Below are 17674 nucleotides of genomic sequence, written 5' to 3'. Positions count from 1 at the left end.
GAGTTCATAATCTAAAAGTTTGAAATATTTTGTTACAAACATGTATTTTGTTGCACATGGGTTAATTTTATGGTGGATTTATGCACTTTTGTTCCCTACCCAAAACCATTATACAGCAGGGAAGAGCCAGGATAAAATTTAAAAGTATTCCGACTGTGTTTGTCTCATGGAAAAAAGACATACATCGTAATGTACATGATTTTGATTTTGGAGTGAGATATTGCTTTTAAGACTGTAAAGTTAAATTTTAAACATTACTCCTCTTAAAAAACACATATTATTGTGATTACAATTATTATTATGAATGCTGAAAACTGCACTGCTTCATCCATGATAATCTCTCTGATTAAAAAGTGTACATTTGATTTTATTTTACACTCAGTGTTGATCAATTTAAAGCGGCTGTGTGTAAGAGTTTACATGTATTGATCACTTTTTTTATTGACAATATGTGTACAGAAACTCAAGAACTCAACGTTTTTGTCAGGAAAATCAAACGCATGTGACATTTACACACTCTCAAGAGAACAAATGCTTCATTTGAGCTTGTTTCCCTCCCTTTCAGCGGCGAATTCGGCCTTTGGCTGGACGGGGATCTTTACCACGGCAGGAATCACTCATGCAAAACCTTCGGGAATCCCATGCTCTCCATGAAGGAGGATTTCTTCGTGCAGGATATTGAGATCTGGTCGTTCGAGTAGCAGCTCATAAGGAGAAGGTACCTTTTTGGTTGTGAGTTGAAAAGAGGAACTGGACGTCGGGCAGATCCCAAACCTTACCGCGGCTCCCAGGAAGCCCCGAAACGGACGCTACTGTTACCGCGCTTGTCGTATGTTACTCCTGCATTTAATACAGAGCTCTTCTTCGTGCTGTTTAGTATGTGTGTGTTTTGTTCAAGCCGTGTGCAGCGTCAATAACGGAACAGGAGGATGTGACGAGAGACCCCGGCGTGAGCACTTTTTTAAACAATCGGCACGGATTTGGGCTGCCCGTGAACTGCCAATGTCCAGTTTTCACCTGCGCTGAAGCGCCAGGAGTCTGTTGAAGAGCTGGTGTTAGCCGATAGGACATCACTACTGCAATGGGGGAGGGGGGGGCGCAAAAAATACAACAGATAAAAGAAAAGCAAACGGCTGGAAACACATTCCCTTGCTCTCAGAGGAAGAATATGCATTTTTTGGGGGGTCAGTCTTCTACGAGAAGACATCGGTGGTTTCCTTCGAGGCAGAATATTCAAGTGTCGTGAAATTCGTAGTCTTTCTGTCGTCCACTATCATAGCACACACACACACACACCATGTCGAAGCACATAATCGGAAACCCCATAGTCGTAATGTTCTGTTCAGTGGGTTTTACGTGTGCGTGTGGCTAACATTGAGCCCCCTCCGCTTGGGACGGGGCCACTTTTACTGTTCGTAGGCAGAAATGTGTCGCAATAGATTTGTGGAATATGCAAATTCCTGTTCTGTGACCTCAAATAATCCAAACGGGGCACTTTTTTTTTTGTTGTTCTCCCCGTATCTCTTTCCGAGAGACCTTTTACGTCTTGACGGATCAACTGCTTTTCTGGGTATCAGAGACGTGGTTTAATTGTTTGTTTTCATGAATATAATGACAATTCTATATTTATGTATATGATTATATATATAAATGCATATATATAATACACAAATATATAAATATAATGATATATATATTGCTGTTAAGTGTGACAGTGATCTTTTTTTGTGCTGATATCTCAGCTGTTACTAAAATAATGTATATTACCCTGTAAATTAATGTTAAAATAGTAGATTTGTTCCTATATATATAAATATATAAACCAATATACAGTGTGTGGATTGGTGGGTTGCTTCTCGCACTTTATTAATCTAGTTTCAAGCCAGGTTCTCATTAGCAGTAGCAGTACAGTATATATTTTTGTTTATATCTGTCTTTTAGATAATAGAGTAAATGACTTGTTTATAAAGAGCTTGCTGCTACTGTGGAGAGGAAAAGATCTCAGCGCTCGAGCACAGGGTCAAATGTGACGGACTCCAGCAGGACAGTCTCTTCTTCTCACATGTCCTGTCCCAGCATTTTTATTTTTATTGTTTTTAGTTTTTCGGTCCGTTTTTTTCGGTGTCTAGATTGACTGTGCAACACAGCGAGAGGAGCGTGCGCGTCCTTTCAGAGTCGCAGATGAGAAGTGCAAACAAATCCTTCATCTACTTCACCGGAATATATTGTTACAGTGATGTACAAAAATCAATGAATACTAATAAATTGTTGTAACCTGGGACAGAATCAGGTCTCATGTCGCTTTTATTTCGTGTGTTGCTCTGATCTCTTCGCTGTTTGAATAGTTGACATTAGGGCTGAACAATATATCGTTTGAGCATCGATATCGCAATGTGTGTATCCGCAATAGTCATCGCAGGATTAGATTGTTTATTAAAGATATTCATTCATTTTCCCTTAATTTATCAGGGGTCACCACATCGAAATGAACCGCCAACTTATCCAGCATATGTTTTACATAGCGGATGCTTTTTCAGCTGCAACCCAGTACTGGGAAACACTCATTCACACCCGTAAACTATGGCCAATTTAGTTTATTTAAATCACCTATAGCGAATAGGACTGCGGGGTAAACCCGAGCACCCGGAGGAAATCTACGTGTACATGGGGAGAACATGCAAACTCCACACAGAAGTGCCAACTGACCCAGCTGAGGCTTGAACCAGCAACCTTCTTGCTGTGAGGCAACAGTGCTAACCACTGAGCCACCTTGTCACCACAAAAGAAGAAATGTTAGAAAAAAGGACATCCATGGTGTGAACATAAATGCTGTATACCAGGCATGTCCAGACTCGGTCCTGGAGGGCCGATGTCCTGCAAAGTTTAGTTCCAACCCCAATCAGACACACCGGGGCTAGCTAATCAAGCTCTAACTAGGCTTTCTAGAAACATCCTTGCAGGTGTGTTGAAGCAAGTTGGAGCTAAAATCTGGAGGACACCAGCCCTCCGGGATCGAGTTTGGACACCCCTGCTGTATACTATTGAAGTCAATGGCTGTTACTCCCATTAACGTTTTTCAGTATATCTTAGTTGGGTTCAACAAAGAAACTCAAACTGGTTTGAAACAATTAAGTGAAGGCTGAGTAAATGATGATGAGTAAAGTAGTTCATTCTGGGGTGAACTGTTGCTTTAAATAAACTCTTAAAAATTTCCCCATGGAAGGATGCGGCCTCTGATTTGGAATGCAAGCTGTGGATTAAAGGTAATAATGCTGAAAACAAGGCCCGGTTTCGATTGATTCTTTACCTCAATGGGCCATCAGAAGCCACAAGTTTTGCAAGTGACATTAATAATAATAATAATAATAATAATGCATTTTATTTAAAGGTGCCTTTCATGAGACTCAAGGTCACCGTACAGGACAGCTAGAACAATCAGTTCAAGTAAAAACACAATAAAAATAATAAATGGGGAAGTATTTGTTCAATTGTTTGGTTACAAATAAGATAAAAGAAATATCTTTTAAACTAATTCATAAATTCTACCCGATCAAACATTTTCTCGGTAAATTTAATAAGGATATTGATATAAATTGCTCTTTTTGTTCTTTGCATTTGGAAACTGTACCCCACATCTTTAAAAGAAAATGTACTCTTTAATTTTAATTTGCAGTTTCAAAAAGTATTTTTTAGATATTCAGATTATCATTATTAAAATAATGAAGTTTTTGTTATTAATCTATTTATTTGTTTCTTAATTTATTTTTATGTTTACGTTTTATAATGAACTGAAAAATATAGAAGTCAATGGTTGCATGTTTTCAGCTTTCTTCAAAATGTCTCGTGTTCAACATAAGGAAACTCGCATAGCTTTTTGGAACTACTTGAGGGAGCAGAAAGTTTCCATAACTAATGCTACCCGTTTAAGTTTCTTATCTTACAAATCAGTAAATCTCTGGCCGTTCATATCTTTGTTTACATCTATAGTCCGCTTCCGGTCGAGTAAATAAATGAAGCTTCATTCACGCTTATGAGAGAGTCTGGATGGTGAGCAGGTGTCCAGATTACTGTGACAGCAGGGCCTGTAATAAACCCACACACACCTGTGAGAGTGTAAATGCAGCTGCCTTGGGCTCATTTACAACACTAAATATATCGCGAACTTTATATCCCTCATAGCTGATATCTAGACTCATTTAATATATAATTTAGTTTGGTTTGTTTTGTCAAAATGACGTTATTTTTGTTCTGCTGGTGTTAGATCGCCACCTGGCGGACATATTGTGTACATTGCTCAAACGTGACTAGCTTTAGTCAGCAAACGTTCGTCGATCAAACTATGATTTAAAGATGACTTTAAGTCTTTACAATGTGTTGTAATGTTTCAAACTTTATTTCAATCCATATGTAAGACCAAATATATATATATATATATATATACAAAAAGACAAATTGTATGAAAATAGTTCATTGAATGGCTCCACACAGACAGAAATGCATTCAAATACAAATGAATTCATTGAATCGCAAGCTCATGGTTGAATACGTGAAACACAACCTAATTAAATCTTCAAATTAAAGCTCTTGTCTGCTTCCTTTTAGTGATGGCAACAAAATTTAACATAATTAAAAGAGAATAACGGAAGGCCCCATGTGAAAATCATGACAAAAGTCTGAAACCGTAATAAAGATGTGGGAAACGCACTACAAATGAGATGCAGTCCCAATGATTGTCCTTAGTCTCTTGAAAACAATCTACATAAATTTAACAGTCCAGCAGTCTAGTGGTTTGAATCATTCTGAACTGATGCAATAACTTAGTTTGTACTCAGCAATGCATTAAAAACATGCATTTCTGGCCCAATTACACAGTGAAATGTCACGCTAATGAAGAAATAATTGTAACACAATTTGATGGCTGACTTTAAAAATAAAGCAAAGTATTTTCCTCCTTTAATAGCAGGGTTTAAGGCAGATTCTTTTACATCATTAGTACGAAAACAGACAGATTAATACAAAACACTGAAGAATTCCCTTATCTGAGACTCGCTCCTTTTATTGTGTTTTATCTGACATGAATCCCTTTTTTCCCCTCAAAGTAAATGAGGCACTTGGATGTAAGCACTAAAGGCAGATGTGTCGCAGCAAATTTAAAATCAGTCTCTTTTTCTAGTAAACCAGGTACTGTAACTCCGAGTATATGAGAGGAAACATGACGGCACAGGCTCTGTACAGGATGGCTGCGCTGTTGACCAGTGCTCGTGGTATTGTGAGCCAGGATTCAGACTTGAAGCTGAAGTATATAGCGTACAGGGCCACGGCAAAAAAGTGTCCAATCAGAGTCAAGGGTTTTGGCGACAACCTAAAAAGACAGAAAGAGATTAGAGTGGCAAAGTCCCTGAAATCTGATTTAAAGACCAAACTAGTGTTTCAAGAGTTCACACTTAGTTGATGATTGATAATAAACCTTGTTTGACATGCTGTACCAGGAGAGAGAGCCTGAGCTTATGAGATCCTTCCTTGAGCCCTGGGCTCCCTCCCGTTAGCAGGGCAAGAGGGGAGTTTGAGCCTAGGTAGGTCTCAATGAACTCCCCTGACTTGTTAATGGCTAATGACAGGTTGTAGGGATTCAGATAGCTATACTGCTCACTGAGGGCTATAGTTCCAATTTGGTATGGTCAAATTACTTATATTGTGTATTTTTAGACTGTGGGAGGAAACCATGCAAACTCCGCACAGAAATGTCCACAGGTCCAGTAAGGACTTTTAACCAGTGACATTCTTGCTATGAGGCAAGAGTGCTGATCACTAGGCTGCAGTGTCGCCTTATCAAGAAAAAGGGAGGAGGAATAGGGGTGGAAGCGGGGAGTCTTCTAAACGAAGATGACTGAGGTATGAAACTCTGGTTATTTATGGTGACTAAGGAATCGTCTGAATTGTAAATCATGTGTTAGCTAATGCGGGATCAGCTGTGGACAATCATAAGCATGTGATCCTCTCGATATTAGTTTGTAAATAGACTTCACTTATTTTGTTATGTTTGTCAACACTCACACAGACAGGAGCCCGATTGGTCCATTGATGCATTCTCCACCGAGCTTGAAATAGTGAAAGCATGCTTTTCGTAGCTGATGCAGTGATTCTGGAAGTAAGCAGAAGGTGTAGATGTAATGAGATGTGGTAGTCAAACTGAAATAAATATTTGAGAGTTTTGTTTCTTACTGTCAGTCGCAGCAAACAGCTCGTATAACGCTTGAGCCAAAACGTTCACCACAAACGAGTGAGAGGATTTCCGCTCCCAGTGGAATTTCTTCTTCGCCTGACAACAAAAAAAAAAAACACTGTTTTCATTGCATTTCATGAACATTTCTATTATCAAACTAAGATTTGGGCTTCTTTTTACGAAGTATAGGACAATATAATCTCAGGGCTCTGTTGCACAAAGCTAATTTGGGTATTTACCCAGGTAAAGTCCTGTATAGTTTTGAGTGGGTTGTGTCACCAAGGAAACTTGCACTAGATGGCAAACTTACTCAGAAATGTTTTGTTTTTTTTCTGGGTTAGAGATTTGTACCCACTTCAAATGTTGACTAACTCCTATATACACTACTTGACAAAGTCTTGTTCCCTATCCAAGTTTTAGGTACAACAAATAATAACTTGACTTCTAGTTGATCATTTGGTATCAGAAGTGGCTTATAAGAAAGGCAAAGGCCTCTAGATTAGGCTTATTTTACCAAATTAAAATAGGATCATGCCTTGATTTTTTTATGATTTAATTAGGACAGTAAGATCTGACTTAGCTTAGACAAAAGTCGTGTCCCTGAACAGAAATACAGTATCTCAGATAACTTATTAATAAAGTCATCTGAAAGAGAAAGCTTTCTTGCTGGACTCTGAGAGTTTATCAAGATTCTTTGGATTCATCTTTAATGCCTCCTCCTTCATCATAGCCCAGACATGCTTAATAATGTTTATGTCTGGTGTCTGGGCTGGCCAATTCTGGAGCACCTTGACCTTCTTTGCTTTCAGGAACTTTGATGTGGAGGCTGAAGTATGAGAAGGAGCGCTGTCCTGCTGAAGAATTTGCCCTCTCCTGTGGTTTGTAATGTAATGGGCTGCACAAATGTCTTGATACCTCAGGCTGTTGATGTTGCCATTTACTCTGCAGATCAATCGTACGCCCACATACTGAATGTAACCCCAAACCATGATTTCGCCTTCACCAAACTTGACTGATTTCAGTGAGAATATTGGGTTTATGCACTTTCCAGTAGATCTTCTGCAGTGTTTGTGATGATTGGGATGCAGTTCAACAGATGATTCATCTGACAAATCTACCTTCTGCCACTTTTCCAAATGATCAACTAAAAGTCAAGTTATTATTTGTTGCTCTTACAGCTGGGATAGACGACAAGACTTTTAAATTATATATTTAAATAGTTTTGAATTGTCAATTAATATAGAATTAACATTCAAGACTTACATTTAACTATTTACATTTGCTTTTATATGCAATCTCTTTAAATTAGTCTTTTTAGCTTGTTTGTGAGCAATACAGTATACAATACCTACAAAACTAAATGCAATTTATGACTTGCATTTATAAAATAACTGTTAATTTTAGTTGCCTTCTCAAACTTTTAATCCATCAGCAGTGTTTATATCTGCCTTGTAAATGCATTTTAATTCATTATAATTTTTTTTAATGTTCTCAATTGTCAACAGAAGTAAACTGCTCACTCTTCCTTGCAAAAAATGAGTCTAACTGATGCTCTCATGTGTCGTGTGATTGGCTGTTTGCTGCATGTGACCCAAAGTTAACCATAAACCTTAAATTAAACCCCAAGTTAGCAGAGAATTATTGTATCGAGCATTGTAAAACCAGTTAACATGATCTTAAGCAGCTGTTCACTTTTACTACAGCAGTTTCTCCGTCAGATGACCAGGTTACCTGGAGCAAAGCTGTATTGTCATAGAGGTCAGGAATGTTCTTGAGCAGGTCTCTCCAGATGGAGACGTCATTCAGCACAACACTCATGCCTCCGCCGGTCAGAGGATGACGCATGTTATACGCATCTCCTAACAGCAGAACCCCTGAAGGTGGACAGTAACATTCACAGTAAGTTTTACATACTTTATTAAACGATTTTTTTTTATTTTGTAAAGGCCAAAATGTAGATTAAAGATTTCAATTTTACATTTAAATTTTATGTTATTTTAAATTTACTCAGTATATTTTGATTATACTTGAAAACCGTTACCAGTTATTGTCCCTGACAATTCCTGAAGTAAGGTAATTAATTTGTGTTTTTGAGTTCTTTTAAATTGCATAATAAACTTTTTGTTTTTGCTTTGACTACTTTATTGATGACAAGTTTACAAAAATGGCATCTATTGACCTTTTAAATAGTTAGAAACAGTATGTTGTCTGTATTGGTCATGTTAAATTTATTAAAATAATGTAGTAATGTTAGTGCGTCGACTTATGGTGCTGTAGCGCTTCAGGGAGTCCCGAGTTCAAATCCCGGCTCGAGGACATTTCCCGTCCCTAACCCCTCTCTCTCCCACTTCACTTCCTGTCTGAAATACTGTCCTATCCACTTAATAAAAGGCAAAAAGGCTAAAAAAAATCTTTAAAAAATATATATATAATAATGTAGTAATGAGCTGTAACATTCTGTTATTATATAGATTGTTCATTCATTCATTCATTCATCCCTTTATTCATTTTCTTTTCGTCTTAGTCCCTTTATTAATCAGGGGTCGCCACAGCGGAATGAACTTATCCAGCATGTGTTTTACACAGTGGATGCCATTCCAGCCACAACCCAGCACCCATATACCCAGCAACCTCCTTGCTATGAGGCAACAGCACTACCCACTGCGCCACCGTGTCGCCCACTATATAGATTGTTTTTTCTATAAATATTGTTTCTTGTATAATATTTATCTAATGTCTCAAACTACTTAAAATGCCAATAACATTTTCAACATCAAAAGTTCAAAGCAAAAAAAATTGGGCAAGTAACCAATATTTTTTAAAGTGTAGGCTAGGGCTGCGTAATATTGGGAATTTATTGTTATTATAATAACACTATATCCAATATCACAGAAAAGTTGATAAATTACATTTATTTTATGTGCAAAGCATTTGTGTATTGCATGCATTAGTTGATTATCCATGACTAGGCCCACACGGAATCTGTGCCCACAGAAATCCGCAGATTTTAGCCCATTATGTCTATTTACTTATATTTAATGTGTGTAAATTTAAATTTAATCAGTTTTTAAATTAATTTCAGTAATATTATTGACTAAAATTACAATTTTCATATAATTTATTTGCAATACAGTTTCTAAAGTCATATTTTCTATCTTTTAGTAAATATATAAGAGACTTGCTTTGTTTACCATATAAGTGGATCTAACTGGATTTGCAATGTAAACATCAAATACTAGTCAAAAGTTTTCTAGTTACGAGACTCTGAAAATAATTCCACATAAATCCGCAGATTTTTACAAAATTCTCGGCGGAAATAGTAATAAATGTCCGCAGATTCTGTCTGGCCCTATCTATGACTATGACTAATAAGATGAGACTTTGCTACTTTTTCCCCGCCTCCCGATCAGGTGCTCTTCTGTTATTGGCTAAAGCAGCCCAAAGGTGAACCTAAAGCTAAAAATAAATCCTAATGGGCAAAAGTAGAGACAAGAGAGAAAAATCACAACAACCAATAAAAATCCGAATATCTAAGAAGGTTTTCACTCATATATAGTTTTGTAAAGCCTAAATGTTTGCTCTTTTACATGTTTTTTTTATCCCATATTAGATAAATTGGATCACACAAATATATAGTAAATTGTATTTTTCTATGATTATTACATTTTAAAAAAACTAATTAAAATTGCATTTCTCATGAAATAATTTTATCACAATACTAAACAGCATTGCATACAGTCAAGCCTGAAATTATTCATACCCCTGACTCTTTACTTAGTTACAGGCCCGTGCAGAGACCTTCCAAGGGGCATGTGCAGGATACAAATTTACAGGCTTCTCCCAAAAGATAATAAGATGATTTAAGAGGCAAGAGACATTATTGTGGAAAAAAATATATTTCTCAGCTTTTATTTACACTTGAATTTGCCAGGGGTGACGAGTGGCAGCTTTTAAAAAAAACTTTCCTACAGTTTACATGGAAGGATTGACATTTATTTTGATAAATTGGGGAATATTCTCAATTTCTGTGATCCACAATGCTAGCAAACATGTAACGAGACAAAATATAATTATGGCTATGATATCAATAACCCTCTTCTGTTTTGGTTTATTTATTCAATTTATGTGACGTTATTTATTTATTGTATTTATTTATTTATTTTGTATTGTTCTGTTTCTATGTTAATGCTCTGTATTTTATGTCTATCTGCATTATTTGCAAATAAGAAAATCAATAAAAAGTTCAAATCATTAAAAAAAATTAATTTTCCAGAGACATGAATAATTTCAGGCTTGACTGTATATTCCCAGTATCACACAGCCCTAGTATAGACAAACAGAGAGGTTGATATTTCCATGGTTTACCTTGTTTATTGACTGGTGCGGGTGGCAGAAAGCTGGCAGGCATCGTTCTCAACCGGTCGTTCTGCAGTGCCAGCATGAACGGCTCCTTTAAGTGCTCTGTGTTACAAAACAGACATCTATTTGTAAGCATCTCTTACTGTCTAAATGTTTTCAGTGCTCTAAACCGAAACTGCACCTGGTAGCTGTGGGTAGATTTTGTCAGTCATGTACTGCATGAGGTCCCGTGGCATCTCTCCTCTGATGTCCACCAGAACACGAGTTTCATTGGAGGAGATCTGGTAGATCAGCACTGGACTGGGATCAGCTAGAACTAGCTCTGCATGGTGGGCTTTGAACTGAGGAGAGTCCTGGAACAGAAGGTAACACAATAACCCCATTACATTCATTTTTCACATAAGGATTTTTTTGGTGTATTTATTAAAGCTTTATCTGCCATAAATTAAAGCAATCGGCTACAACATTGTAAATTTGAGATACATCAGATACTTTAATGTCTCTACATATGGACAATACAGTCATGGGGTGGAAACTCAGAGACAATAGGGATTTATTTAATTCTGTTTAAAAAAAAACTGTATGAATGTTTTGTATCAATGCAAGTGACTTTATCCGTCATATTTAATATCATTTGAAATGTCTTGGTGCGACTGGTTTAATGGTCTCATTCCCCTCAGAAAGAAGTAGATGGTTTATAATAGATTATGTAATAGATTTAATAACTTCAATTGCCTTTTAACCCAGTGCTAAGGGCGTGCCTCTGTCTGGGGGGGTTTATGCATTGCTATGTGTTTCCCACAGGCAGAAACTCTTCATAACATTCCACTCTTAGCAAATTTGTATTGTTGTTTCACACACCCTTCCTTGGAAGAGATTCTTTCTGGGTCTGACTACTGAAGGACTATTAAAGTGTCAAGAAGTTCAGGGTGTGATTATGTAGCTCTAAATATTATTGAAATTCAGGTATACATCTTTGAAAATTAAATGTCTTATATTGATTGTTTATGAGTTGACTGAATAATTAGCATAATACACTGTTACCTGAGTAACAAATTGTTATCTTTGAATGTATTTTTGATAATAGGCGTAGCTATTTATTCTAATAGATTTTGTTGTCACATTCTGTGTGTGAGATGGAGCATTTGGTACATTAACTGTATTTTTAGAGATCCAACTAAAGCCCCGGTCATATCACACGAATCTGTCACAATTTCACCACATTTTCTTTGACGTAGGGTGTTGTGGGGATTCGTAAACGACAACTGGGCGTCGTGACACAAGATTCAATCGTTTCTTCTTGTGTAATGTGGCATAGTTAACGATAACCGAAACCATGTCTCCGATGCCTCAACACCACCACAGAAAGTCTAGCTTGTTTAATTTTTTTCTCGTTCTTTATGACGAGTTCTGTCACGTGGGTGACGCTGTGCAATAGGAGCACATCATTTCTCGGTTATCTCAGCAGGTGCTGTCATAATGCAAAAAAAATAAAAAATAGGCTTATAAAAATTTACTCATGGGTGAGTTTCGAGTGGACAACATCAGTCATTTGTTATGCCAACTTTAACTAACTTTTCTAAAATATTAAAGTGTTTTAAGCTATTTTATTTGACAGACTGGCACAAATATGCAGACATCTCCGTTCTCACAATGAGTTTCTGAGTTCTCTCATCCTTCCAGCAGTCTATTCTTCCAAGGTAATCTGGGAACATGTTCAGTGCTGCAAATACATTGTAAAAGCATTTCCTGCTTTTTCAGACTTGTGATTAACAGTGAAAACAGTTTAATATAGGCTTCTCTGAAACTGGGAATATTTGACTTTAATTTTATTAAGGCTAGATCATTGTTTTATTTAACAAAACCAACACAATCTCATGGCAATTCGTGTTTTGGTGCATATAGCAGACTTGTTTTGATGCTCTTTACCTCAAATGTTATTCTTGTTTATAGATAACTGACCAACCAAAGATACATTAAAAATAATAAAATAATATTAATAATAACTAATTAAAAATAAAAACTATAGCAAACGAAATTCAAATGGTATTTTAGTTTGTGCCTCTCTACTACTCATCTACACGGGTGGATGATTTAATTCACTCTGAGGAAAATAAGGATTTAATGAATGCTTCACTGGTATTGTTGTATCACAAACCTCAGTTTTATATTTGCTAATGTTTTAATATGTCATTATTTTAAAGAATGTTTGGAGCATCTGATTTTTTTCTCAGTGCTGATCTGCTTTCATTTTCTCCTCACTCGCGGCAAGTTCAGGTGGAGTGTTTAATAAGTAACCCATGGCTGGAAAATATACATTTAGATTTCAAAGAAAATATCATAATATTAAAAAAGAATCATATGTTTGATCCTATCCATGTTGTAAGTAATGCCCTTAAATAATGTAGTTATTAGTTGTCAGCAAGCATGAGTATTTATTGAGCTTGAAATAAGATTTTAAAATTTGAAATTAAGATAAGAAACATTGTTATAGCAACACTTGTGACTGCTTTGGTAATAAAGCTCGTTGTAGACGTAATGGGATAACTGATCGTTAAAGAACGTGCAGTCTGGCACTTTTGTTACACACGACAAGTTAAGATTTTTATCAAGACAAAATCGTATAATCTGACATAGCGACTTTCGTAACTGACAATAAAAATCGTGTGATCTGACCGGGGCTTAGCACTAGATATTGGTTCATATGTACTTAGGTGGAAAATTATTATTTCACAATGTCAAAATTACTTCTGGAGCCCAGCTGATGCTCTCTGTATTACTTCACATCTACAACAGTACATCTGTCCTCCTTATGTTTACCTTCATTATGCATCCAACAAAATGCGACGACACCCGAACTTTCCCAGAAACCAGATTCTTCCTGAACTTGGAGAAACAGCCATCAGCGACTATAGTCAGAGGAGCGCGAACCTCCTGTGAGAGAAGAAAACTCTAGTTACCCCAATCTCTCTTGCTCCCTTACATAAACATGAGCAGAGTCTCACAGTATCAATGTGTCGTTACCTTGAGCATCCCGGTGTCTTTCTCCCTGTACTGAATTCCTGTCACACAACCTTCCTCCTCCTCCAGGCTGGTCACTGTTCCCTCCACAAACTTCACACTGTTAATCACAAAAATAGTGCCATATTAAAGAAGTCATGAGCTGAGACTAAAAAATGTAAATATCCTAAACTTTTTGCCCATCAATCCATTAGTCTCAAACTACTAGATGAAGAAAGGTCATTATTTGGGGTCTCAGCAAACCCCAACTCATATGGAACATACAGTAAGTAACGATAGTTCACCCTCTAATACAGGGGTCACCAATCTCGGTCCTGGAGGCCCGGTGTCCCTGCAGGGTTTAGCTCCAACTTGCCTCAATACGTCTGCCTGGATGTTTTAAGTATACCTAGTAAGATCTTGATTAGCTTGTTCAGGTGTGTTTGACTAAGGTTGGAGCTAAAATCTGCATGACACAGGACCTCCAGGAACAAGTTTGGTGACCAATGATATGATAATATGCAAATTACAGGTTGTATAAGATATTTACTTAGGCTCAGCGAGGGCAGCTCGACGCAACCCCATGATGAAGCGCCCATGATGGAAAGCACGTCCACCCTGAATGCAGTTCTCCTGCTGGGGATATGGGATCTCCACCTCTGTCCTACTTTCCATGTCATGGATTACATAACCGTTCACCACATGAGCATCCAGACCCTCAACAGTACCTGAGAGAAAAGAAAACAAAGTCTAAACATGTTAAAATGAGAATTTAAATATCATAGATTGACAATAAAACACACTATCAGTATATACATATAAGTGAGCGCAAATATCTTTAACTGGTGTCTGAAATGTTTAAGAATTCAATTGAATGGAAAAAGTGTTGTTCTTACCCTCCAGGCCAAGGTCTTTGAGTACCCGAAATCCTCCCGGCTGCAGAAGTTCTCCAACTATTCGGTCTGGTTCTTTCATGTCCCTCTCCACCACGGTGACCCGCCGTCCATCCCGGGCCAGAACAGCAGCCATGGCCGATCCTAGCACCCCAGCTCCCACTATGATGACCTCCGGATCCTCAGTTGGACTGCACTGACTGTCCGTCGCCCTCTTTCGCTTTACATCTCTCTGGTTAGAAAGAGGGTCAGACTGAAGGTTAGAGCTGCATTTCAAGCATTATAATAATATGTTGCAGCCTTATTCCAAAATGGATTAAATGGATTTATTTCCTTTAAATTCTACACACAATACTCCATAATCGCAATCTGAAAAAAAGAGTTTTTGAAATTGTTGAGTGTAAAAATAAAAAAACCTGAATAGTCACATGTACAGAAGTATTCACAGCCTTTGGCGTGAAGCTCTAAATTGAGCTCAGGTACATTCTTTTGCCACTGATCATTCTTGAGATGCTTCAGCAGCCTAATTGTAGTTCACCTGTGGTAAATTCAGTTGATTAGACATGATTTGAAAATGCATAAACCTGTCTATATAAGGTCCCAGGGTTGACAGTGCATGTCAAAGCACAAACTAAGCATGAAGACAAAGGAATTATCTGTAGACCTCTGACACAGGATTGTCTCGAGGCACAAGGCTGGGGAAGGTTACAGAAAAAATTCTGCTGCTCTGAAAATATCAATGAGCACAGTGGCCTCCATCATCTGTAAGTGGAAGATGTTTGGAACCACCAGGGCTCTTCCTAGTGCTGGCCGGCCATCTGAGTGATCGGGGTGAAGGGTCTTAGTCAGGGAGGTGATCGATAACCCGATGGTCACTCTGTCTGAGCTCCAGCGTTCTTCTGTGGAGAGAGAACTTTACAGAAGGACAACCATCTGTGCGGCAATCCACCAATCAGGCCTGTATGGTAGAGTGGCCAGACAGAAGCCACTCCCCGTCTGGAATTTGCCAAAAGGCATCTGAAGAACTCTCAGACCATTAAAAACTAAATTCTCTGGTCTAATGAGACTAAAATGGAACTCTTTGGAGTGAATGCCAGGCGTTATGTTTAGAGAAAACCAGGCACCGCTCATCACCAGGGTAATGCTATCTCTAAAGTGAAGCATGATGGTGGCAGCATCATGCTGTGAGGATGTTTTTCAGCAGCAGGAACTGGACGACTAGTCAGGATAGAGGGAAAGATGAATGCAGCAATGTACAGAGACATCCTGAATGAAAACCTGCTTCAGAGTGCTCTTGACCTCAGACTGGGGCAACGGTACATCTTCCAGCAGGACAATGACCCAAAGCACACTGCCAAAATGTCAATGGAGTGGTTTTACAACAATGTCCTTAAGTGGCCCAGCCAGAACCCAGATCTCTAAATCCTATTGAACATCTCTGGACAGATCTGAAAATGGCTGTACACCATCGCTTCCCATCCAACCTGATGCAGCTTGAGAGGTACTGCAAAGAGGAATGGGCAAAAAAATTCCCAAAGACAGGTGTGCCAAGCTTGTGGCATCATATTCAAAAAGACTGAGGCTGTAATTGATGCCAAAGGTGCATATATAGGCTATATATACCAATCAATCATTTAAAATGGGGGGCATAATTTATTTCTGTGATGTCATATGTTAAAGCTATGAAAACATGTACTTTTATGCTTTAATTCCACATGACCACTTGCACATTTATCAAAAGTAACAGTAAATTTATTTTACATCTCAGTAATGTTGTTAGAACATTTTTTTTATCGAAGAGTCCTGACTCCTGTCTATTAAATGCACTATGGTTCCCACAAGGATATGGAGCAGAATACACTTTTTATAGCCTGAAAAATAAATATTTAATGTAAATTCAGCAATTTGTGTAATTTAATAGCAGCTTGAGACAGATTTAAAGAAGATGAATTGATATTTATAAGAACTCGGACACAAATACATGAGATCTCCCACCTTAGAAGAGCCACTACAACATTTAAAGAATTATACAAGAACACTTTCAAAAAGAGCAAATGTGACTACATTTATTTGACTTTTAATTAATGCTGTCATTTGGAACTTAATTTGGATCAAAGAGTGCTGTGTATTAAATGCATCATCATTCCCACAAAAATATGAATCAAAATGAACTTTTTAAAACTTAAAAAATATATATTTAATGGAAATTCAGCAATTCGTAGAATTTAGTGCCAGCTTGAAACAGACCTATATGAAATGTTTAATAACACTAATTATAAGAACAGGAGATCTCTCACCTTCTTAGAAGAGCGACTACAACTATCAGTGCTGGACGCGGAGAAGAGTTTTTTGGTGGGGGAAAATGTCATCAAGAGTTGAAAAGGCATTTGTAAAAACTGCGGCGCTTTGAGAGTCTGTCCGCGGAGGGAGAAACAGGTGATGATGAGCCCCACAGACACGCACAGCACCGCGGCCACCAGCAGCTCTGTAGTCGCGGAGCTCAGCAGCGCGTCGCATTTCTTATAGATATATGTAAAACTCGCTATGCCAAGAAAGGTCCACATGTCGACACTCGCTTCAATTATAAACAGACACAAAATATCGCTTAATGGCGTTTAAAAATATCACAAAAGAGCAGCACAGGTGATCTGAAAATTAACTGAATTATTCCAGACAGACACAAAAAGTGGAAAAAAAACATATAGTATCCGTTTTCCGATTAATCTCGGGCTCGACTTCAGTTAAATTCCTTTTATAATAAATAATAATAAATAAAAAGTAAGTTTAATCCCCAGCACATGGGCGCACTCGAGCTGGTGAGATGCTTCTAGGTGATGCTGAATAATTTATGCTAATGAGGGCGCGGATCGTCTTGCAGTTTGTAGACAGAAGCGTCCCGCCTCCTCTGTTTATGACGAGCCAATCAGCTGCGAACATTCGGTGAGCAGAGCTCACGCTATCTGGCCATTGGCCAATCTAAGGCTGCTGGTTGGCGAATGGACTGCAGTATGATGTGATGTCATGGAGAGGCTGCGTTTGGCAGATGTTACGAGAAGAAAGCGTCACACACTTTTGAACAACATGAGCGCCGTGTTAAACATAGTGCAGGTAAAGGGCTAAAAGTGCCAAGAAACATTGTAATTGTAAATTATAAAGCTGCTCTTTTGGGATATTTTTAAACGCCAGTAAGCTATATTTT

The 17674-nt window shown here is 37.8% G+C and overlaps 2 protein-coding genes across 9 annotated transcripts in view; one reads left to right on the top strand and one right to left on the bottom strand.

Moving 5' to 3' along the window:
* oxr1a (oxidation resistance 1a) overlaps positions 1–2286 on the top strand; it is a 330299-nt gene extending 328013 nt beyond the window's left edge. For 7 of the 8 annotated variants that reach the window (XM_073925233.1, XM_021466735.2, XM_021466736.3 and 4 more), the window contains one exon: positions 566–2286. In XM_073925233.1, coding sequence (XP_073781334.1) covers positions 566–701 — 136 coding nt within the window. In that variant the 3' untranslated portion in view covers positions 702–2286. 8 annotated transcript variants of the gene reach the window in all.
* Positions 2287–5035: 2749 nt separating this feature from the next.
* On the bottom strand, positions 5036–17328 carry sqlea (squalene epoxidase a). Its single transcript, NM_001110039.1, is given in 11 exon segments — positions 5036–5362; positions 6055–6142; positions 6223–6319; positions 7955–8097; positions 10589–10684; positions 10764–10935; positions 13403–13516; positions 13607–13703; positions 14133–14310; positions 14479–14707; positions 16773–17328. Coding segments are annotated over 11 exon segments (1674 nt in total). The 5' UTR covers positions 17040–17328; the 3' UTR covers positions 5036–5169.
* Positions 17329–17674: the final 346 nt, after the last annotated feature.

Source organism: Danio rerio, chromosome 16, assembly GCF_049306965.1.
Source record: "Danio rerio strain Tuebingen ecotype United States chromosome 16, GRCz12tu, whole genome shotgun sequence".
Classification (NCBI taxonomy): Eukaryota; Metazoa; Chordata; class Actinopteri; order Cypriniformes; family Danionidae; genus Danio; species Danio rerio.
This window is presented reverse-complemented; position numbering and strand designations above follow the sequence as displayed.